Consider the following 23,494-nt stretch of genomic DNA (forward strand, 5'->3'; position numbering starts at 1 on the left):
ACTCAAATTAAAGGACAGTTACGCTTTGGTGGAATGCGGCGGTTGGGCTGGGTAACACGGTACCGTTTCTAATATATGATTGTATACAACGTTGGGTGCGTGTAAGGGCTGTGGTGGTGGCTGGAGGGTGCAGTGTTTTCAGCAAAGTTGAGATTCGGAGGGGGGAGGGGGCCCAGTACTTAGTGCGATTTTTCAGGAAGTTGGAGCCTTGGTTCAACAAGTGTCTCCTCACGGGGCAATGTTAGTGTCTTCTGTTTATTTTTCGTTTCGTATTACTATTTTTACTCACTGGGGCTGGAGAGGTAGTTTAATTGGTTTATTCATGTGGGGAGAGCGGTCCGGACAATGAGGTGACAGTCTGATTGGCGCCAGGGGTGGGAGCTGCCGGGGTCAGCATGGGTCAGCTGACTCTCGGGAGCATAGTGGGGGGGTGAGCAAGTGCTTGGCTGGGGTTTTTGGGTTGGGGGGGGGGGGGGGGGGGTGCTGCTTTGCTGACAGAGGAGGTATCAATTTTGGGGTACCAATTGAGGGTCAGAGGCGGTCGCTCTCTGTGGGGGCACTCGAGGAAGCGAAGGGGTTGGTCAAAAAAGGGCGATTGCTAGTCGGTGGGGTGGGAGGTTAGCCCCCCCCCCCCCCCCAGGTTGATTACGTGGAATGGGCCGGTCAAAAGAGCGTGCATGTTCACGCATCTGAAGGGCTTAAAGGCAGACGTAGCAATGCTTCAGGAGACTCATTTAAAGCTCGCAGATCACACGAGATTGAGAAAGGGATAGGTAGGCCAGATATTCTATTCAGGGCTGGATTCGAAGACCAGGGGGGGTAGCAATTCTGATCAGTAAGGGTGTGGCATTCGAGTCTGGGAGAATTGTGGCAGATAAGGGGGGCAGGTATATAATGGTGAGTGGAAAGTGGGAGGGCGTCCGGGGGGTGATTGTGAACGTCTACGCTCCGAATTGGTATGATGTGGAATTTATGAGAGGCATGCTCGGCAAAATCCTGGACTTAGAGTCACACCACCTGATCATGGGGTGAGACTTTAACACAGTCATTGACCCCGAGCTGGACTGGTCGAAGTCCGGGGTGGGGGGGGATCCCTGGAGGTTCGCGCGGCTGTGAGTGAAGGAGTTCTCTTTTTTTTTCTCCCACATTCATAAGGCGGAGACAGAATACTCAGCAGTCAGTCTCTGACCATGCCCCGCACTTAGTGAGGAGAGAGGACAGCGCCCACTCTGGAGACTGGATGTGGGGCTGCTGGCGGACGAAGAGGTTTGCGGGCGGATTAGCAGGAACATCCAGGATTACCTGGAAATGAACAATACGGGTGAGGTAGCAGCGGCAACGGTCTGGGAGGCTCTGAAGTCATTTGTCAGGGGGAACCCCTCTCAATTCGATCCCATAGGGAAAAGAGAGAAAGAGTGGAGAGGGAGAGACTGGTGGAGGAGATACTCCCAGTGGATAGGAGATACGCGGAGGCCCCCGAGGTGGGGCTACTGAGGGAGCGGCTAGCTAAGATTCTGGCCACAAGAATTGAGAATTGCATCCCAGGGGTGATAGAGGAAGACCAGACTGGGTTAGTTAAAGGCAGACAACTCGATACCAATGACCGGAGACTTTTGAATATTATTATGATGCCCTCAGAGGGAGGGGAGGCGGAGGTGGTAACAGCGATGGATGCAGAGAAAGCCTTTGACCAGGTGGAGTGGGAGTACCTGTGGGAAACTCTATGGGAGGTTCGGGTTTGGTGAGGGCTTTATTGGCTGGGTGAAATGGCTGTACCAGGCGCCACTGGTACCACATAGAACCACTAGCTATGGCGCTGAGAGCCTCGAGGAACTGGCTAGTTCGGGGAGGGGGGGGGAGGGGGGGGGGATTGAGGGATGGAACATTGGGTTTCGCTATACGCGGATGATTTGTTCCTGTACATTTCAGACCCTGCGGAGGGGATGGGGGAGGTTCTGTGGATCCTGAAGGATTTTGGTAGCTTTTCAGGGTACAAACTGAACATTGGAAAGAGCGAGTTGTTTGTGCTCCAGGCCAAGGGGCAGGAGGAGAGACTGAAAGAGCTGCCCCTCCGGATGGTAGAGAAAAGTTTTTGTTACCTGGATATACAGGTGGCCAGGAAATGGGATGCCCTGCATCGGCTCAACCTGACCTGGTTGGTGGAGGAAATGGAAGGGGACTTTAAAAGGTGGGACATGCTCCCGCTGTCACTGGCAGGGAGGGTGCAGACCGTGAAAATGACTGTCCCCTTTTGTTTGTCTCTCAGTGCCTCCACATCTTCATCCCTAAGGCCTTTTTAAAGCGGGTGAGTAGGATCATTACAGGCTTTGTGTGGGCGAATAGGACTCCGCGAGTAAGGAGATCGCTGTTGGAGCGCAGTCTGGGGGGGGGTGGCTGGTGCTGCCGCCGAACTTTCGCAACTACTACTGGGCGGCCAGTATAGCTATGATCAGGAAGTGGGCTACTGGGGGGGTGGCATGGGCGTGGGAGCAGCTGGAGGTGGCGTCATGTAAATGTACTAGTCTGGGAGCTTTGGTAATGGCTCCTTTGCCGTTCTCGCCGACCCGTTACTCCACAAGTCCAGTGGTGGTGGTGACACTGCGGATCTGGGGACAGTGGAGGAGGTACAAGAAGGTGGAGGAATCGTCGATCTGAACCCTGATTATGCAACAACCACAGGTTTGTCCCGGGTAAAATGGATTGTGGGTTCCAGAGCTGGCAGAGGGCAGGCGTCAGAAGGATGGGAGATCTGTTCATAGACGGAAGCTTTCCCAGTTTGAAGGCGCTAGGATAAATTTAATCTGCCGCCAGGCAACGCCTTTAAATATCTGCAAGTATGAGTCTTCCTGAAAAAATAGGTCGTGGCCTTTCCGACGCTGCCGCCACTGAGGATACAGGACAGGGTGGTCTCTGGCACCTAGGTGGGGGAGGGGAAGGTGTCAGATATCTACCAGGATCTACAGGAGGCGGAGGAAACCCCAGTGGAGGAGCTCAGGGGCAAGTGGAAGGAGGAGCTAGGTGAGGAGTTGGAAGCGGGTCTGTGGGCAGAGGTCCTGGGCAGAGTTAATTCCTCCTCATCATGTGCCAGGCTCAGTCTAATTCAATTTTAAGGGCACACGTGACGGCAGCGAGAATGAGCAAGTTTTTTGGGGTAGTATGACCTTCCAGCTTTGCACAAGATTATGCTTTTCTTTAAATTTGATACTATCTTTAACCTTTCTTGTTAACCATGCTGTGGATGGTGTGTCCATGCCTTGGACTTTTTCTTATTTGTTGGAATGTATCTACTCTGTGTATTCTGAAATATCTCCTTAAATATTTTCTACTGCATTTCTATTGACCTATCCCTTCACAATTATTTAATTTTAACCAGCTCTACTCTCATATTCTTATAATTGCCTTTTTATTTATTTTAAAAACACCTCATACCGAAAGTGAAATTCAATCATGTTCTGGTCACTACAATCTAGTACCATTACCTTTTCTTTATTACATGGGAGTGAATCGAATTGGCTGAAGGCTGGCGTCTGTGATGCTGGGGTCCACGGGAGGAGGCTGAGATAGATCATCCAGTCGGCACTTCTGGCTGAAGATTGTTGCAAATGCTTCAGCCTTGTCTTTTGCACTGATGTGCTGGGCTCCCCATCATTGAGAATGGGGATAGTTGTGGAGCCTCCCTACTTCAGTTAGTTGTTTAATTGTCCACTATCATTCACAATTGGATATGGCAGAACTGCAGAGCTTGGATCTGATCCATTGGTTCCAGGAAAAACTTTGTGAAAGCAGCATGCAAGAGACAGAGCATTTTCTTTAATACCCAATTAATTTTTTCCAATTAAAGGGCAATTTAGCGTGGCCAATCCACCTACCCTGCACATCTTTGGGTTGTGGGGGCAAAACCCACCCAAACACTGGGCGAACGTGCAAACTCCAAACTCGGAGCTGGGAACGAACCTGGGATCTCGGCGCCATGAGGCAGCTGTGCTAACCACTGTGTCACCGTATTGTCCTAACAGACCGAGCATTTGACATGTTAAGTAGGCCTGTGTTGTAGATTAAAAATGTTGACACCTCATTTTTAGGTCTGGTGCTGATCTTGGCATGCCTTCCTGAACTCTTGATTGAACCAGGGTTGATCTCCCACCTTGATAGTAATGGTAAAGTTGGGGATGTGCTGGGCCATGAACTTCTAGATTGTTGCTGATGGCCCACCGTGCCTCATGGATGCCAGTTTTGAGTTGCTCAATCTTTTTGAAATTTATCCCATTTAGCATGGTAATGGGTCCTCAATGCGAAGGGTGGTATCTTCAGTGTGAAAACAGGGCTTCTCCACAAAGCCTGCGTGTTTGCATTACTACCAATACTATCATAATCTGCCTACTATCTGATCAGTTGGTGAGGATGAGGTAAAGTATGTGTTTCCCTCCTCTTGGTTCCCTGATCACCAGCCCCCGACCCAGAATATACTCTCTGCCCTAGCCACCCTCATTGCTTCCTCTAAGTGGTGTTCAATATGGAGGAGTACTGATTCATCAGTTAAGGGGGCGGTGATAGCTGGTAACGAGCAAAAAGTTTCCTTGCCCTTGTTTGACCTAATGCCATCAGATTTCAAGGGTTCCAGAAATGATCATGAGAACTCTCAGGACAACTCCCTTCTGACCGAATGCTACTGTTGCTGTGAGGCAGGATATAACCAGAAGTGGTGATGGTGGTGTCTGGACATCTGATGAAATAAATGGTTTTTGCAACCTCTCTGTTTTATTGAATACCTCCTAAATCAAAAGCACCTCTTTGGACTTCCATTCCAGACATCACATCCCAAGCTGTTTGGTTAAGTAAGCCCACCTGCTGTTTATAGCTATATCTTTCTTCTATTCTGCCTTCACTGAACAACTATCAACTCTCAAGGCAACATGGCCCCAACCAAGTGTAAGAGGTTCCAAGCTTTCTTTAATTGCACTTACCTATTTTTCTACAATCAAGCTTCAATTCCTACAACTAAAAATATATTGTCGACCACATGAACCATGAACCAGATCTTCGCCACACAATGGAATTCATTTTAGTTTTCAGCATATAAAGTTGATTTGGATTTGAGCTTTGGGGCATAACATTGCGATTTGCTGATAGCACAGAAGTGGGAGGTTTGGTTAACATCAAAGAGGACTATGAAAGACTTCTTGAGGAATTGATTTATTAATGAAACAAAGGCAGCACGGTAGTGCAGTGGTTAGCACTGCTGCCTCACGGCGCTGAGGACCAGGGTTCGATCCCGGCCCTGGGTTACCGTCTGTGTGGAGTTTGCACATTCTCCCCATGTCTGAGAGGGTCTCACGCCCCCACAACCCAAAGATGTGCACGGTCGGTGGATTGACCATGCTAAATTGCCCCTTAATTGGAAAAATAGAATTGGGTATTTTACATTTATTTTTAAAAACCTGGATCAGTATTTGAAGCAGAGGAAGCTTGAAGAAAGCAAGGCAATGGGATTGCGCTTGAATTACTCTAGAGCAAAGGATTGACATATGACTGGCAGAAAAACTTCCACAGTTTGAATTCCTTTAAACTTCTTCAGAAAGAAAATCTGCAAGACAGACAAATTGGTAGCCTTGTAATTTTACGCTAGTGGTTTTTCTTCCAAGATCATTTCAAACAAATGTTATATATTTGTCGCGAACTACTTACATTTCTCAACCCAAAAGGTGTACTTTTATGTTTGATGGTATAATGCTGAATTTTGCATATCATGCATATGGTAAATAGGCAAATCTCTGGTCTGAAAACAATGGAAATTGCTTTGTTGAAGTACAAATATGGAGCTTCAGCCCTCTAAAGTATTAAGCATGTATTGTTTTATCTTAATATTGATGCTATTCACAGGGCGTTTTAAGCAAAGCTGTGAATTGGAGAGAGCTGGAAAAGCAGTATGCTGCGGAAACTGTTTATGAAGAAGAAATTATCAGACTGCTAGAGTACTGTGGAGTAAGTTTGTTTTAGTTTGACAAGTGCTACATATTGATTCACTGAATATGCTTGTTGCCCTTGTATCATTGTGTTATTTCAAATTACATAAACTGCTTTCAAAGATTTTCCATGGTGGCATGTCATCTGAGGACTAAGATTCTAGAATGATACAGCCCCTTGAAATCTGATTCTCTGATGTTTCATTGAAACTAAAGTCACAAGTAATTTGGGTCCAAAGAGAAAATGCTGGAAAATCTCAGCAGGTCTGGCAGCATCTGTAGGGAGAGAATAGAGCTAACGATTCAAGTCCAGATGACCCTTTGTCAGAGTCCAGTAATTTGGGTCTCTCTTTCCAACATCAGAAATGCCTATTTTATATAATTATGTGGCCATTTTGTTAACGGTATCACCTTGGTTTAATTTAATACTGAATATTTTTTTTCCCCAATTGAGGGTAATTTAGCATGGCCAATTCAGCTACCCTGCACATCTTTTTGGACTGTGGGGATGAGATCCACATAGACACAGGGAGACTGTGCAAACTCCACAGGGACCGGGATCGAGCCCCAGTCCTTGGTGCCGTGAGGCAGCAGTGCTAACCACTGTGCCATCGTGCTGCCCTTTTAGTACTGAATACTAACTTCCAATACAAAAAATATTCTTTTCCATCCACCTTGTATGTCACCGTGAAATCTCTCAACCAGTGAAGCAATTAACGGCTTTTGGTACTGAAAAGTAATGGGTAGATCAATCGTTTGAGATTTCCGCCACTTGCCATTCATCTGAACACTCTCCGCCAACATGTGTAACATTTTTAAAAGGCATGAGATATGCCATCCAACTATTGAGCTACCTGCCAGTATCATGTCAGATTAATTTTATATATTTCATAATGAATACATTTATTGAGCCATTGGGAGTAGTTAATTTGTGTAATGTTCTGTGTATTTTGTGTTGTTTGCTTGAACACTTGTAGCTTTTATATTGTTGGACACTTTGCTACTGAAGTTGCCAATTAAGGGAAGCTCCACAACTTCAGACTAGCTGTTATCCCATATCTGATGCTGAATAGCAATGGTTCAAAAAAATGTGCAAGAGTATTCTTTTAAGGTGTGCTTTTGGCCCTTGTGCCGCACAAAGGAGTATCAGGTGGCATTTGCTAGTGAAGCAGAAATACTTTGATAGCTCTAATCATATAAGTGATTTTGGAAAAATGCTTCAAATAATTTATCCTTGTACTATACTGTTCACGCTTGTAAAAGCACTTGGAAGTGAAAGCAAGCTTCTGTACCTTTCCTGACTGTTGTGAAGAGAAATCATGAAAGATTTTGATGGAGAAACTGTTTCCAGAGGCAGAATGGTCAGTAGATAGAGACCCCAGATTTAAGGTAATTTGCAAAATAAAATCTAGGGCAATATGAGGAGAAAATTCTTTATGCAGTGAATTGTTGTGACCTGGCACAAGCGAGAGAAAGGAATGGAAGGTTATGCTGATAGGTTTAGATGATGAAGAATGGGAGGAGGTTTGTGAGAGACTTGAGCATGGACCAATTGGGCCAGATAGCTTGTTTTTGCACTCAGTATAATATATATTGTGTATGAGACCATGCTGTGCACAAAATGGTTGCTGTGCCTTTTTCCAAATGAATTGTTCAACTTCAAAACGCATTTTTTGTAGCTCTTTGGATTGATAACGCACTATATAAAAGCAGATTCATTATTTTGCTTGAAATATTTTATCATTCCTGCATTGTATCATAAAATTGTTTGATAATAAATTTACTCAGGCCAATATATTTTGAATTGAAGTATTTGAGCTATACTGCCTCTTACCTTGGAGCCTGAGAGCCAAGAAATAAATACTTTAAGGAGAGTTGTCACTAACTTTGGAGAGTATTGAACCAGGATTGAGAGATGGATGAACTCCTAATGTGGTCAGGTTGTCTTTTGCCGTGTTCAACTCCATAAAGAAGCAGAGCCTAATGTCTGAATCTTCACGACCATTCAGGGGATGTTATACCAAACAGATATTCCAAAAGCCTTTTTATTTGATCTAGTAAATGTTGTTCCAGAAAGCTGAGAATTTTATTCACAACCCCATCGACTGAAAATGATGGAAATATAATTTCTGTCCTATTAAGTAGTATATGTTGATGCCTTTCAAACAAACATGTCTTCTACTTCGGAGGTAGAAGGGATTTGTTCAGCTGTTGTATACTGATTTACTAAATGTAACTATTTATCATCAGTGTTAGTGCAGTTCGAGCTCTTTCGGTGTAGAGGTATATCCTGTACATGTTTGACTTACAAATTATTTTGGTAATGGAAACCATTGAAAGTAAACAGTGAATTATGACTAGAAATGTCAGCTTTGGCTCAGTGGGAGCAACCCTGACCTGGAGTTAAAAGGTCAAGATTCCAGCTCCATTGTAGAAACTTGAGGACATCATCTAGGCTGACACATTAGTGCGGTACAAAGAAATGAGAGCTTAAACTGGAGCCTCATCTACACAATCAGGCAGTTATCAAATATTTCCTAGAACTATTTGAAGTGCAGAAAGTGAATTTGTCTGGTCAATGCTTATCCCTCAACCAACATCACTAAGCAACACAATAGATTCACTAATCTCATTGCAGTTTGTGGGATCTTAATGTATATTGGTTGCTGCACATCTCTGAATTACAACAGTGATTATACTTCCAGAAATACTTTGGGACATTCTAAGATCATAAGTTGTTCATGTTTTTGTCTAATAGTCCATTAGCTTTCTGTATGTATATATATTTCCTATATTAGATCCAGTTTGTAGTTTAGCTGGAATCATTTTGCCGACTGTGGGTTTTCCTGGTACAGTGAACATCCTATGTGACTTCATTTGCATAATCCAGTGGTACAAGACTGTGGCATTAACTCTGGGCCATATTGCTTCTGTTTGCTGCCATATTTTTAGTTTAATTTGGAGGGAATTCTGAGAAATGCTGTTTACTGTGAATGCAAAAACTGAAGAAAATTGTTCTGATTAAAATCATGGGTTCATTATATGATTTGACTCTGTGCATAAGCTAGAATCATTTAAGATGACGGGTCACAGAAATATGATAAGTAACATGCTGTGGATCCATAACTTTATTGGGGGGGGAAAAAAAAAGTATTGAAATATCTATTACCACATTACGATTCTAACCATAGAAACATAGAAGATGGGAGGAGGCCATTTGGCCCTTCAAGCCTGCTCTGCCATTCGTCAGGATCATGGCTGATCGTCCAACTCAATAGCCTAACCCTGCTTTCTCCCCCTAGGACATCAGTTTCAGTCCTGCTCAGGTGTAACCCGTCCAATTTGTGCAGGTCCCACCTCCCCCAGAACTGATCCCAATGCCCCAGGAATCTGAAAGCCTCCCCCTGACACCATCTCTTCAGCCACATATTTATCTGATAGATCCTGTCATTTCTACTCTGACTGATTAGCACATGCCCTGATAGTAATCCTGAGATCACTACCTCGGAGGTCTGATTTCTTAACTTCCTCATATCTCCCTGTATTCTGCTTTTAGAACCTCATCCCTTTTTTTTTTTAACCTATGTTGTTTGTACCGATGTGTACCACCACTACTGGCTTTTCACCCTCCCCCTCCAGAATGTCCTCTACCCGCTCCGAGACATCTTTGACCCTAGCACCAGGGAGGCAACATACCATCCTGGAGTGTCGTTTGCAGCCACAGAAATGTCTGTCTATTCCCTTGACAATCGAGTCCCCTATAACTATTGCATTCCCACACTTTTTACCCCTCCCCTCTGCAGCCGATCCAACTGTGGTGGGTGCAACGTGTATGGCTGCTGTTGCTTTCCACTGAGTGATCATTCCCCCGAACCGTATCCAAAACAATATATTTGTTTTGCAGGGGAATGGCACAGGAGATTCCTGCACTACTTACCTATCTCTCTTGCTCTATCTGGCGGTCACCCATTCCTTTCCTGCCTACGGAGTCTGAGCCTGCAGGCCACCTCTTTATAGGTACTATCTTCGATACTCTTTACCTCACGGATCCTCCACAGTGTCCCCAACCCCTGCTGCAGCTCTAAAACTCGAGCTTCCAGGAGCTATAGCTGGAGACACTTCCCTGGCTAAGACCTCAAACACTCCCGCCTGGAATCTTTCCAATTTTTCGCAACCCCAAAACATGTGAATGTGATTCGCTGGCCCCCCGCCCACACCCCTCGCACTCATCTGCTACCCCCTGAAAGAACCCACTCATTCTCACCCAAGTCATATGCACCCTATGCACCACCTTAAACTGTATCAGGCTCATCCTTGCACAGGAGGTGGTCCTCTTTACCCTATGCAGTGCCTCACTCCATATTCCCCAATTGATCTCCCCTCCCTACTCCCCTTCCCATTTCTTCGTGACCTTCACCACTCGCTCGCCACTCTGTCCCCCAGATATATCCCCAATTCTTCCCTCCCTTCCACATCCGGAAGTAGCAATCGCTCCAGCAGGGTGTATCCCGGCAACCTAGGGAACCCCCTCCAGACCTTCTTTTGTGCAAAGTCCCTAACCTGCAGATACCTGAACTCACTCCCCCTCGGCAGCTCTACCCTCTCCCATAGCTCCTCCAAACTGGTGAAACCTTCCTTCAAATACAGATCCCTCACCTTGGCCAGCCCCACTTCCCACCACCTCCTGTATGCACATCCAGCCCCCCCTCCCAGCTCAAACCCATGATTCTCGCACAGTGGCGTTAACACCGATATCCTTTCCACCCTAAAATGCCTCCTAGACTGATCCCATATCTTTACCATGAACTGCACCACCGGGCTCCCTAAATACCTATTCTGAGCCATTGGCAAAGCTGCTGTCACCATAGCCCTCAAACTAGACCCCTTACAAGATTCCTCCTCCATCCTAACCCACTCTATCCCTTCTCCTTCCCACCATTCCACCATCGCTGCACCTGATCCACATTTGCCGCCCAATAATAACCCTCCCTGCTGCCTCTGCCTGTAGCAGGGTCCTCCTGGCCCTCGGCACCTTACCCGCCCATACAAAGTCCGCAATGATTGTGTCCAATTTCTGAAAAAAGGCCTTTGGTATAAAGATCGGGAGAGCCTGAAAAATAAACAAGAACCTCGGCGGAATATTCATTTTCACCACTTGGACCCTGTTGAGAAGCTTTATAACTGACTGTAAGCTCCCATTACCTCCCATTACAGCAACGGGTAAGAAAACATGAGCTGGGAAGTGAAGAAGGACTCCAGGAGTGAGGAGAAAGAAATTGTTGGAGCTCTTGCTGTAGAGTATTTTCACAATTTGGAGGGGATTAAATTTGAATCCCAACACCGTTGTCTGACTTTCCTATCTTTGAAAATAATCTTCACAAAGGTTTTTGTACTTCCATTGTTGCAATTTTGACTGACCCAGTCAATTGTTTATTTTTGGCTGGCAGGCTGATGTCTGTAGAAAAGGTCACTTGCCAGAATGACTTGTATTCAACTCTCTCAACAACAAAAAACCTTTGCAGAAAAGATGTAAAATGGATATTCAAATGGGGGAAAGTTATTGGTATTATATATACTAAAATAAATGAAGTTGTCACTTTGCTATGTTTGTACATAGATGTTCTATGTGGAACTGACCCATTAGCCTCAATTGAAGAGTGTTATGATTATCTTTACCATTGCTGAGGTGGAGAAATTTGACTTGGTAGATCCTTGTTGATCACAATCTGAGATTCATTTTCCAACTGCACATATATAAGTGTAAGGGGTGGGGGAGCAGTTTAAACAAATACTTAGTCAAATGTTTGCGTTTAATCCTTATCCAAAATAGCTTTGAAATTATTTATAACTTTAAGTATTTGATATTTAGACGGATTCCTTTAAAATGGGCCAAGATTTTGTGAAGAACTCCCCATCCAGCTTAGAAAACCTGCAACACCATGATCTTACCACAGACATGATAAATTTACATGCCAAGAGAAAAACGATGAGGACTGCGACGGTTTCTCAGTTTAGTCCTGACACAACTGCCTTACATGCCTCTACTCAAGGGATTCTGCTTCAAGATACCTCTAACACTGGTTGCCTGAATCATCAAATGTCATCAACAAATACGAGCAAGTATTCATCCACTGTAAGCCATGAGCCGTTGAAGAGGAAAAACAGTCAGGCCTCCCTTGCACGAGAATCTATACTCTTCATGAAAGGCGTCATGGATGAATGTACACACATTGGAAATTTCTCAGGTAATTTAAAACTTTCAATGAAATGCAAATTGTATTCACATTATGTACTAGAGTGATGCATTCTTGCTGCCTCAGTGCTGAGGGCCCAGGTTCGATCCTGGCCCTGGGCCACTGTCCGTGAGGAGTTTGCACATGCTCCCCGTGTCTGCGAGGGTCTCACTCCCACAACCCAAAGATGTGCAGGGTAGGTGAATCGGCCATGCTAAATTGCCCCTTAGTTGGGGGGAAAAAAGTGATGCATTCTACCTAATTGAAGGTTTGTCTCTAATTTAAGAACCTCTCGGCTTTTCTAATGGTTTGTTCAGCAAATTCATCACGTTAGCTTATCTCTGTGAGGGCAGCAGGTAGATTTTAACGAATGCTCTTTGTGTGAATCTTTCCCTTTCTGGGTACAATGGCTAAGTTGCTTATTTGGTCATAGTAGGACTGGCTCAACAATAATGGATTCTATTTTGGAATAGTCTGCCAAATTCATTGTCTAGTCTTGAAAGTAGAGAATGACAACATGGTTGATGTACTTGGAAAGCAGATAATATGCATGGAAATCTCCGCATTAGTTGTTGCTACAAAGAGCCCTGGAAAGAATTGATGAAACAAGTTACGAATAAAGTTAGTAAACGTAGGAAATAGGATCAGGAGTAGGCCATTCGGCCTGTTGAGCCTGCTCCACCGTTCAAACAGATCATGACTGATCATCTACCTCATTTTGTTCTTTTGTTCAATTCCTTAAGATTTTAGAAAATTGCATTTAAGCCTTTAGCTATGTATTTCCCAACTTCCTAAAATGTTGAGATGCGTGCTCTCTGAATGTATAACTTTTCTACTTTTAAATCTCACAACCTTTTTAATAGCTTCCTTTCGATTTTTATCAGGTTTTAAATCTTCCACAACAATTGTGTCCTTTTACAATTCCACTTTAATCTTTCTTTGATAATTGTATGCAAGTATTCCTGCCATTCCCTGACTTGAATACAAGACTCGCCTCATCGCAAGTAGTCACGTTTTCTTTGAATATCCTTTTACTTGCATGTTTATAATAATCCCTTATTAAATCCATTTTTCTATTCTCTTAGCCTTCTTAATTTCATTTTTGCTTGCCTTCAATACCTGAGTTGCTCAGTTTTTGCCTTCTGTTATCCCTCTGATATTTAAAAAACTATTACCCATGGATGGATTTCTGGTGGCAACAGGTAGAAAGGTCGCACATAAGGCAGCACTCGCCATGGTTTCGGTTTTTGCAATTTTTTAGCCAGTTCCCAGGGTTTTGGTTTTCAAAACCGGCCCATGATATGGGATAAGGAAGTTGTCAGCGAAAAGTATGTCTAAATTTAAAAAGGTCTCTGGGGTGGTGAAGGAGCATGGAGGGGTGCTGAAGGCCCACTGAGGCCTCGGGAGAATGAGCCGCTGTGGCAGTAATTATTGGATTCTACAGCTTCTGGGAGAAGGAGCGGGTTCTGATATGGACCAAAGTGAATCGGGACTCAAAGTGGGAAGGAAGTATCATCCAGATAACCAAGATGTCGGAGCGAAGTGGCGTGCCGCCAGCGCTATTCAAGAGTGGAGTTAAGTTTGAAATGATGTACCCGGCAAGACTGAGAGTTACTTTGGAACACTTCTGAGGAGGCAGAGGCTTTTGTTGAGGAGCATGAACTTGGGACTTGATTAAATGGACTTTAATAGGGACGGCTGGTAGGAGTTGTTTGAGATGTGGTGTAGCTTGTATCTGTTGTGGGTTGCGCAGCAAGATGGCTGCCTTGCAGGCCGCAGAACGTCAGTTTCAATATTTCTAAAACCACAAGTGAACTGTGCCATCAGGAATTCGGCCCATCGGGCGGCACGGTGGCACAGTGAATAGCACTGCTGCCTCGTGGTGCCGAGGTCCTAGATTCAATCCTGGCTCTGGGTTACTGTCCGTGTGGAGTTTGCACATTCTTCCCGTGTCTGCGTGGGTTTCGCCCCCACAACCCAAAGATGTGCAGGGTAGGTGGATTGGCCATGCTAAATTGCCCCTTATTTGGAAAATGAATTGGGTACTCTAAATTTATTTTAAAAAAGGAATTTGATCCATCGGAGGAGGACAATTAATTAATTAAATTAAAATTGCTTATTGTCACGAGTAGGCTTCAATGAAGTTACTGTGAAAAGCCCCTAGTCGCCACATTCCGGCGCCTGTCCGGGGAGGCTGGTACGGGAATCGAACCGTGCTGCTGGCCTGCTTTAAAAGCCAGCGATTTAGCTCAGTGAGCTAAACTAGCCCCTGCGGCCAATTGTGGAGGCCCCAAAGAATACTGGGTTGGGCCCGCTAATGATATGCAGACGCTGTTTACTGTACATGCGTTCCCATACGCATTGACGCCGCGTGACAGAGAATTGCGATTTGGCATCAAATTGGCGCCTGCTGTGATTTTGGTGTCTGAACCGATTCTCCACCCATTCGTGTTTTGCGATTTTGCCGTCAGCTCATGGAGCATCCCGCCCAATCTACCTCATACCACCTTCGAGTTTAATAGTGAGAGCTCATAGTGCACAATTGTTCCAACTTAATACTGAATTAACCATCTGAGCAAATGATAGAAATGTGTTATGGTCCTGGACCAGACCCCCAAGTTTTTGGTGCAATCCAGTTAAGGGCCAGTAATTTTTGTTTGAAGTAGCCAGCAGTTGAGATCTGAAGTATTTGCAAAGCGAACAGAGCCACAAGATAAATTTTACTTTACAAGTCAGAGAGATAAAGCAATTTGCATATCTCTTTTATACTCTTAACATTTAGGATTAACGTGAGACAAATGTGATTAATTAACAGGCAAACTTTGGTCGAGCACACCACATGGTACAATAAATGGCAGATGTGCCCAAGACCAATCCTGTCGATTTCTAAGCAGCCCAACCATACGTCTCTCTGAAACTCTGCCTCTCTCATGAGGGCTTTCAATCCTCACTGTAATGTTCTTGTCGGATGGTCCGATTTATATTACAAGAACACTTGTAGCTAAAACGCTAAACAATTTATTAACATTAACTGTGGGTCAAATATATACAAATTAACAGATGAATAATAGTATGAACATGCATAAAGAACCTCTCTCTCAGCTCCCTAGCCAGTCTGAGGTCACCTGATTCTAACATTCACTGGTATACAAATGAGACTCCTAGTAGTCAGTCAGTGATTTACAACCATGATAATCACTGCACTCATCTTTAAAGATCTGACCTCTGAGTCCCCTCCAAAAGTCACTCAAACTCTGACTACCTTAATGGCAGCTCGCCCGCAGGGTTTCAGTCTCCTCTCCCAAGACACCATTCACTTGGATTCCAGAGTCTGCACAGTGTTATTCTATAATTATAATCTTTATTAATGTCACAAGCAGCCTTACATTAACACTTTGCAATGAAGTTATTGTGAAAATCTCCTAGTTGCCACACTCTGGCGTCTGTTCAGGTACACTGAGGGAGAATTCAGAATATCCAATTCGCCTAATAGCACATCTTTCGGGACTTGTGGGAGGAAACCAGAGCACGCGGAGGAAACTCACACTGACACTGGGAGACCGTGTAGACTCCACACAAACAGTGACCCAATCTGGGAATCGAACCCGGGACCCTGGTTGTGAAGCAGCAGTGCTAACCATTGTGCTACTGTGATACCAGACAAAGCATTTTTGTTCACATAGCATTTAAAAATAAATTATAGAAATCCTTGTCCTAAGATGAATAAGAAGACATGGACAAGAGAAACTGCATTTATATTGTACTGTATAATATTTTCCAAAGATTTTATGAAGTGCACCAGGTGAATAATTACATATTGCAGGTAGCCCCTTTCTGCATCCAGTGTCCCACAGGTACAGTAGTTTCATAAACTGCTATGAGATTGGTATTGAATTAGAAAATGCCCTTGGTAGAATGCACCCTAGGTCATTATATCAAATCTGAGCTGAGATAGCTTTGGCCACAATTTCCATCTGAAACTATGTAAATTGTACTGTGCGATTTGAGAGTAAGCAGGAAAACTCATCCACGGAGAATAATATGGGTAATCATAGAACAATTAGTCTAATGGTAATTATAGAGAAGCTGCTAGAAAAACAGCAGTTATTATTGTTGCAGACTGATGGAATCCATAATTTGAGACAAAATAATAAGCATTTAGAAACTGATGTTTTAATTGAGGGCAGCCAGCAAGGAAAGGTACAAGCATGTCACAGTTGACAAATCTAGTCTCTTGAACCGAATAAAGGAATGTCATTAATGTAATGTAAATGGATTTTCAGAAGCCGTTCAGAGTGTAGACATTTTGTTTACCGACACAAAACAAAAGGTTAGTGTTAATAGGGGTCAGTGTTGGGCCCCCTCTGTTCACTGAAAACAGAGATGTTTTGGATATTGGTATGGTGAACAGAATGCCAAATAACAACCCAAAAGTAGGATGTTTGGTAAACTCTATGGAGGATGATGGATTAGCAGAATGGGCAGACAGATGCCAGGTGTAGTGCAATATGGAAAGGTAGTTTAACTGTGGATGCAGATTCATGGGAGGTACATAGTTCTGAGATTGTGCAACTAATTTAAAGACCCTGAAGGTATTTGATTCCATAATTTCCGGAACATTGTTGTACAAAAGCATAAAGCCATAAAAAAGCAGTAAAACTTTACGTTTGACAAATAGGGGCATATAGTGGAAGAGTAAAGAATTGTTGGTGCATTGATAAAGAAACATTGCTTAACTCTCAACTAAGAGGAAGATTTGCATCTTCTGGTGCTCTGCTTCTGAAAATATGAAAGTGACAAGAGCACAAGATGACAGCAAGTTTGGGCAAATGTTTGAGTTGAAATTTAAGGTAATGTCACTACCTCCGGTGGCACAGTTGGGGATAAGAATAGATTTAATAGTTTGGTTTTAATAATGTGGTTCATATTTTCATGGGGTGAATTGAAGAAATATTGCCATACGTTAGGGAGTCATTGATAAGGTATCAATTAAAATTAGCATGGATATAGGTTTGGATAAATTTATTTATCCATAGAATCCCTACATTGCAGAAGGAGGCCATTTGGCTCATCAATTTTGCACTAACCCTCTGAAAGCGCACTATCTAGACCCACTCCTCTGCCGTATCCCCATAACCACATGCATTATCATGGTCAGTCCGCCTAACCTGCACCTCTTTGAACTCTGGGAGAAAAGCCACGCAGACACTGGGAGAATGTGCAAACTCCACACAGACGGTCACCCAAGGTCAGAATCAAACCTGGGACCCTGGTGCTGTGACATCGCAGTGCTAACCACAATGCCACCCATTAGATACAGGGTTGAAGCAAGACACCATTGCATATTTTAATAGGGAAAATTCAATAATTATTTGAAGCAGAAGTGGGGTTCCATGCCTGAAAAGGAACAAATGTAACCTGGACCTTTTGTCATATTGCACTAAATTCTGATTTTCTCTCTGGTGGAGCAATTAATGAAAAATTTGCAGTGTTTCTGGAAGTTCTAATCATCATTCCTTTGATTTAAATTGCAGTGCCAGTAGATCCTGGTCTCATCATAGTGGTCCAAGCAAAGGAAGATGCCTACATTCCCCGAGCTGGAGTACGCAGCCTTAATGAGATCTGGCCTGGGTGTGAAATCAGATATTTGGAAGGGGGCCACATTAGTGCTTACCTCTTCAAACAAGGCCTGTTCAGGTAAAAGGAGTGAAAAATTACCAAACTGGTATTTATCTATTGTCTATTGTCTAGACCCACTTTTGCCAACAGGCCAACCTTCGTGACCCTTGCTGGCCAATCTTCATGACACACGCCGCTTACCTTTAACGCTTGATCCCCTCAATCGCTTCAATCCGGTTCCGAGAAGGAGAGGGCAATGTGCATATCAGGTGCAGACTTCAGCCAGTTACTTTGTGCTGGGAAGGCTGGGAACAGACGAAGCCTGTGTGGAATATAAGGAAAGTAGGAAGGAACTTAAGCAAGGAGTCAGGAGGGCTAGAAGGTGTCACGAAAAGTCATTGGCAAATAGGGTTAAGGAAAATCCCAAGGCTTTTTACACGTACATAAAAAGCAAGAGGGTAGCCAGGGAAAGGGTTGGCCCACTGAAGGATAGACAAGGGAATCTATGTGGAGTCAGAGGAAATCGGCGAGGTACTAAATGAATACTTTGCATCAGTATTCACCAAAGAGAAGGAATTGGTGGATGTTGAGTCTGGAGAAGGGTGTGTAGATAGCCTGAGTCACATTGAGATCCAAAAAGACAAGGTAATGTAATGAAATGAAAATCGCTTATTGTCACGAATAGGCTTCAATGAAGTTACTATGAAAAGCCCCTCGTCGCCACTTCCGGCGCCTGTTCGGGGAGGCTGGTACGGGAATTGAACCGTGCTGCTGGCCTGCCTTGGTCTGCTTTAAAAGCCAGCAATTTAGCCCAGTGTGCTAAACCAGCCCCTTAAATGCTAATTGTCACAAGTAGGCTTCAATGAAGTTACTGTGAAAAGCCCCTAGTCGCCATATTCCGGCGCCTGTTCGGGGAGGCTGGTACGGGAATTGAACCCTGCTGCTGGCCTTGGTCTGCTTTAAAAGCCAGTGATTTAGCCCAGTGTGCTAAACGAGCCCTGAGGTGTTGGGCGTCTTGAAAAATATTAGGGTAGATAAGTCCCCAGGGCCTGATGGGATCTACCCCAGAATACTGAAGGAGGCTAGAGAGGAAATTGCTGAGGCCTTGACAGAAATCTTTGGTACCTCACTGTCTTCAGGTGATGTCCCGGAGGACTGGAGAATAGCCAGTGTTGTTCCTTTGTTTGAGAAGGGTCGCAAGGATAATCCATGGAACTACAGGCCGGTGAGCTTTGCGTCAGTGGTAGGGAAATTACTGGAGGGAATTCTTCGAGACAGGATCTACTTCCATTTGGAAGCAAATGGCCGTATTAGTGAGAGACAGCACGGTTTTGTGAAGGGGAGGTCGTGTCTCACTAACTTGATAGTTTTTCGAAGACGTCACAAAGATGATTGATGCAGGTAGGGCAGTGGATGTTGTCTATATGGACTTCAGTAAGGCCTTTGACAAGGTCCCTCATGGTAGACTGGTACAAAAGTTGAAGTCACATGGGATCAGGGGTGAGCTGGCAAGGTGGACAAACAACTGGCTAGGTCATGGAAGGCAGAGTAGCAGCAATGGAAGGGTGCTCTTCTAATTGGAGGGCTGTGACTAGAGGTGTTCCGCAGGGATCAGTGCTGGGACCTTTGCTGTTCGTAGTATATATAAATGATTTGGAGGAAAATGTAACTGGTCTGATTAGTAAGTTTGCAGATGACACAAAAGTTGGTGGAATTGCGGATAGCGATGAGGACTGTCAGAGGATACAGCAGGATTTAGATCGTTTGGAGACTTGGGTGGAGAAATGGCAGATGGAGTTTAATCTGGACAAATGTGAGGTAATGCATTTTGGAAGGTCTAATGCAGGGAGGGAATATACAGTGAATGGTGGAACCCTCGAGTACAGGTCCACAGGTCACTGAAAGGGGTAACAGAGGCGGAGAAGGTAGTCAAGAAGGCATACGACATGCTTGCCTTCATTAGCTGGGGCATTGAGTGTAAGAATTGGCAAGTCATGCTGCAGCTGTAAAAAACCTTAGGCCACACTTGGAGTATAGTGTTCAATTCTGGTCGCCACACTACCAGAAGGATGTGGAGGCTTTAGAGAGGGTGCAGAAGAGTTTTACCAGGATGTTGCCTGGTATGGAGGGCATTAGATATGAGGAGCGGTTGAATAAACTCGGTTTGTTCTCACTGGAATGACGGAGGTTGAGGGGCGACCTGATAGAGGTCTACAAAATTATGAGGGGCATAGACCGAGTGGATAGTCAGAGGCTTTTACCCATGGTAGAGGGGTCAGTTACTAGGGGGCATAGGTTTAAGGTGTGAGGGGCAAGGTTTAAGAGTAGATGTATGAGGCAAGTTTTTTTAAAATACAGAGGGTAGTGGGTGCCTGGAACTCGCTGCGGGAGGAGGTGGTGGAAGCAGGGTCGATAGTGACATTTAAGGGGCATCTTGGCAAATACATGAAGAGGATGGCAATAGAGGGATACGGACCCAGGAAGTGTAGAAGACTGTAGTTTAGTCGGGCAGCATGGTCGGCACAGGCTTGGAGGGTCGAAGGGCATGTTCCTGTGGTGTACTTTTCTTTGTTCTTTTGTCTTGATCTGTATGAAAATGGAAAGTCCAACCTCGCACATGTTGGTTGTCATGAAGGGCAATAGGAACAAAATGCCCGTTTTACTCAGCCCCTTTCAGTTTTGGCTCAGAAGACATGCTAGGTATTGGACACATTGGGAAGGACCCCTCCCCTGTGTGTGTTTTGCAGCAGCAGATTCTGCTCGCCATTGGCAGGATCTTCCGGTCCCGCCAGTGTCTCCAGCGCTTTGCATGGTTCTTGCCGCCGGGACCAGAAGATCCCACCAGCGGGAAGGGCTGGAAAAGCCTACCCATATTTTGGGTAGGGTGGGAAGTGATTGTTGATTGCAGGTTACTGAATGTGGGAATTCATTTGGTATCATTTATCCACCTTTTGCTGAGAAGTCTGTAGAGGCCTGGTCACTGTGTCTTTCAGACAGAGTTAAATAGGTTCTTGATTAATAAGGGGATCCGGGATTTTGGGGAGAAGACAGGAGAGTGGAGATGAGAAACATGTCAGTCATGGTCAAATGATGGAGCAGACGTAATGGGTCGAATGGCCTAAATCTGCTCCTATGTTTTATGCTCTTATGGATCCTCCTGGGAGATGGTACTCCAGAATGCTGACAGTCATAGGCTTTTGGTGCGTTTTTGATGTGGTATCACAGGTCAGCTACAGAAGTAAAGTCTTTTAATTTGGAGTCAGCTGTAAGTTAATAACTATCTCTGGGGTCTCAACTTCAAAAGGAATTTTTCACCCACCACTTCTTTCAAAATCTGAAACCTCTCATTTGCCAGTACTTCCCTGCATATAACACACATGGGCTTTGCATCCTTATTTGAATTGGCATGGAGTTGCAGGGATAGGGTGGGTGAATGAACCCAGGATACTGTTTCAGAAGGTCAGTGCAGACTCGATGGACCGAATGGCCTCCTGCACTGTAGGGATTCTATGAATTGACAAAACCATAGCTCAAGAAATCATCTTTATGCTGCTTTGTTCCCGAGTTAAATTCCTTTGAAGGCTTTTCACCAGATGCCCCGGAGCTCTGTACAGAACGAATACTAGCACTGTTCTGTCCTGCCCTGGTCCGATGTCTCCAGCAGATTCTGTTGAGATCCTGTCCAGTAGGTGCACTACCTATTTGAATCTCTGGCTGTCTCCTATTTTTAAGAAAACTATCCTTCTTCACATCTAGCAGTAGGAAATGGAAGCAGCTCCCCTCCGTGATTTGGTGCCAAAAGCACATACATACACTTGACATCAAGCACTCTGTATGTGCAGGGCATGTGACCTGCTCATTGCTGCCACTTTTGGCTGGACGACTGCACACCGCCTCATTTATTTTCATTTAAAAGGTGGCAGCGGCAGTCATTGCCATTGTAAAAGCGGTAGCGGTTGTTGGGTGCTTTTCCCACGAACCCACTGTGGGAATGGCGCAATCGATCACTCTGCAACTCTCCCGACACCCGCCCATGACCCATCCATGGGTCACAACCCGCACTTCGAAAAACCCTGGTCAAACAGGAAGAAACTTTTGAGTATATAGATCCAAACACTTTTTTTGGTAGGCGATTACTAGAACTTTTCTTTCCACATCAAGCATTGTCCCCAGGTGAGGAGGTAAGGGGGTATCTAGCTATCTGTTGATCTGCAAGTGGGTGAAATTTCTGCCTTCCAATTTTTGAACTTTGCCCTGCAGATATGTTCATGATGACTTGTTGGCATGGGTGAATGGTAAACCTCTTTTGGCCTCATCTTTTTTTATCCTCACCTGCCCGATCTGGCTCTTGCAATCACTCGTTATACCTCCCACACCGGTTTCCACTCTGGCTGAGTTATGCATTTATTTGCCTCTCTTGGCCTATTGCAATATCAGAGCATTCCAAAGCACTTTACTGTTAAAGGAGTACTTTAAAAATGTTGTCACATTTGTAGGATATGGGGCAGCTAAATTGTGCACAGCAAAGTTGCAACAATAGTTAAAGAAATGAAAAGATCATCAGGTTTAAATATTAGTTGAGAGATAAATGTTGGCCAGGACACCATGGAAAAACTCCCCTGATCTATACAAATAGTACCTCAGGGCCCTTTTATAGACAAGGACAGTATCTTGATTTAACATTCCATTCAAAAGATGGCACTTACAACTGTGCTAAATTCTCCCAGTACAATGCAGAAATATCAGCCTTCTGAAGCCTCTGGCTCTCAAATATAAGATGGCTCACAAGCTTAAACCCATGACACACTGACTTAGAAGCTCGGGTGCTGCAATAGCACAGCACCTAGAGTTACAGTAAATTGCCATCATATTCCTTTGTTTGCAGTGTTCCCACTCCTGATTGTGAGCATTCATTTCTGTTTGAAAGTGTCACCTCTATTTGAAATTATGCACACGAGGACAGGATAACTCCTTGCTTTGATAACTTGCTGACACATAGATTTCTACACTGATATATCACAGAGGGAAGCCATTCAACCCACTGTGAATGTGCTTTATTTTCCAACAGCTCTCCAATTAGTCTCATTCCCATGCTGTTTCTTCATTGTGGAGTAATTTATTTCCCCTCCAGGTATTACCTAATTCCCTATTGAAAGATACTATTGAAGCTGTTGTCACCATCCTATCATGCAGTTCATTCTATATCTTAACAATTCACGGTTTATTAAATTCATTTTCCTCTGGTTCTTTTGTTAGTGATCTTTAATCTATATCATTACAACAGATTTTAATTTTGAGCAGCCAATCAGCAAGAACTTATAGAATTGTTATAGTGAGTGTAGAAGGCCATTTGGCCCATCGTGTCTGCACCAGCTCTGCAAACAAGCAGCATGGCTTTTCCACGTACCCCTGTACTTTGTTTCTATTCAGTTAATTATCGAATGCCTCTAATAAATCTGCCTCCATCACACTTCCAGGCAGTGCATTCCAGACCCAAAACACTGTGAAAACAATTTTTCTCATAATCACATTTGCTTCCTTTGCAAATCACTTAGATCTGTGCCATCTTGTTCTTGATCCTTTTACGAGCAGGAACAATTTCTTCCTATCTACTCTGTCCAACCCTGTCATGATTTTGAGCATCCCTATCAAATCTCCTTTTGGTCGCCTTCCCTCTCA

General features: G+C 44.3%; 1 protein-coding gene and 1 long non-coding RNA gene across 7 annotated transcripts in view; one reads left to right on the forward strand and one right to left on the reverse strand.

Annotated features, from left to right (window-relative positions):
- abhd18 (abhydrolase domain containing 18) overlaps window positions 1-23,494 on the forward strand; it is a 116,739-nt gene that overhangs the window by 87,247 nt on the left and 5,998 nt on the right. For all 5 annotated transcript variants that reach the window (XM_038792419.1, XM_038792418.1, XM_038792417.1 and 2 more), the window contains 3 exons: window positions 5,881-5,982; window positions 11,833-12,208; window positions 17,731-17,893. In XM_038792419.1, the coding sequence (XP_038648347.1) occupies window positions 5,881-5,982; window positions 11,833-12,208; window positions 17,731-17,893 (641 nt within the window). The remainder of the gene's footprint in view (window positions 1-5,880; window positions 5,983-11,832; window positions 12,209-17,730; window positions 17,894-23,494) is intronic.
- Window positions 1-23,494, reverse strand: part of LOC119963380 — a 58,453-nt gene that overhangs the window by 24,970 nt on the left and 9,989 nt on the right. Inside the window, exon 2 of one of the 2 annotated variants that reach the window (XR_005460086.1) lies at window positions 18,017-18,137. The exons of the other annotated variant lie outside the window; for it this stretch is intronic. This is a non-coding gene — a long non-coding RNA (uncharacterized LOC119963380). The remainder of the gene's footprint in view (window positions 1-18,016; window positions 18,138-23,494) is intronic. 2 annotated transcript variants of the gene reach the window in all.

Source organism: Scyliorhinus canicula, chromosome 3 (genome assembly GCF_902713615.1).
Source record: "Scyliorhinus canicula chromosome 3, sScyCan1.1, whole genome shotgun sequence".
Classification (NCBI taxonomy): Eukaryota; Metazoa; Chordata; class Chondrichthyes; order Carcharhiniformes; family Scyliorhinidae; genus Scyliorhinus; species Scyliorhinus canicula.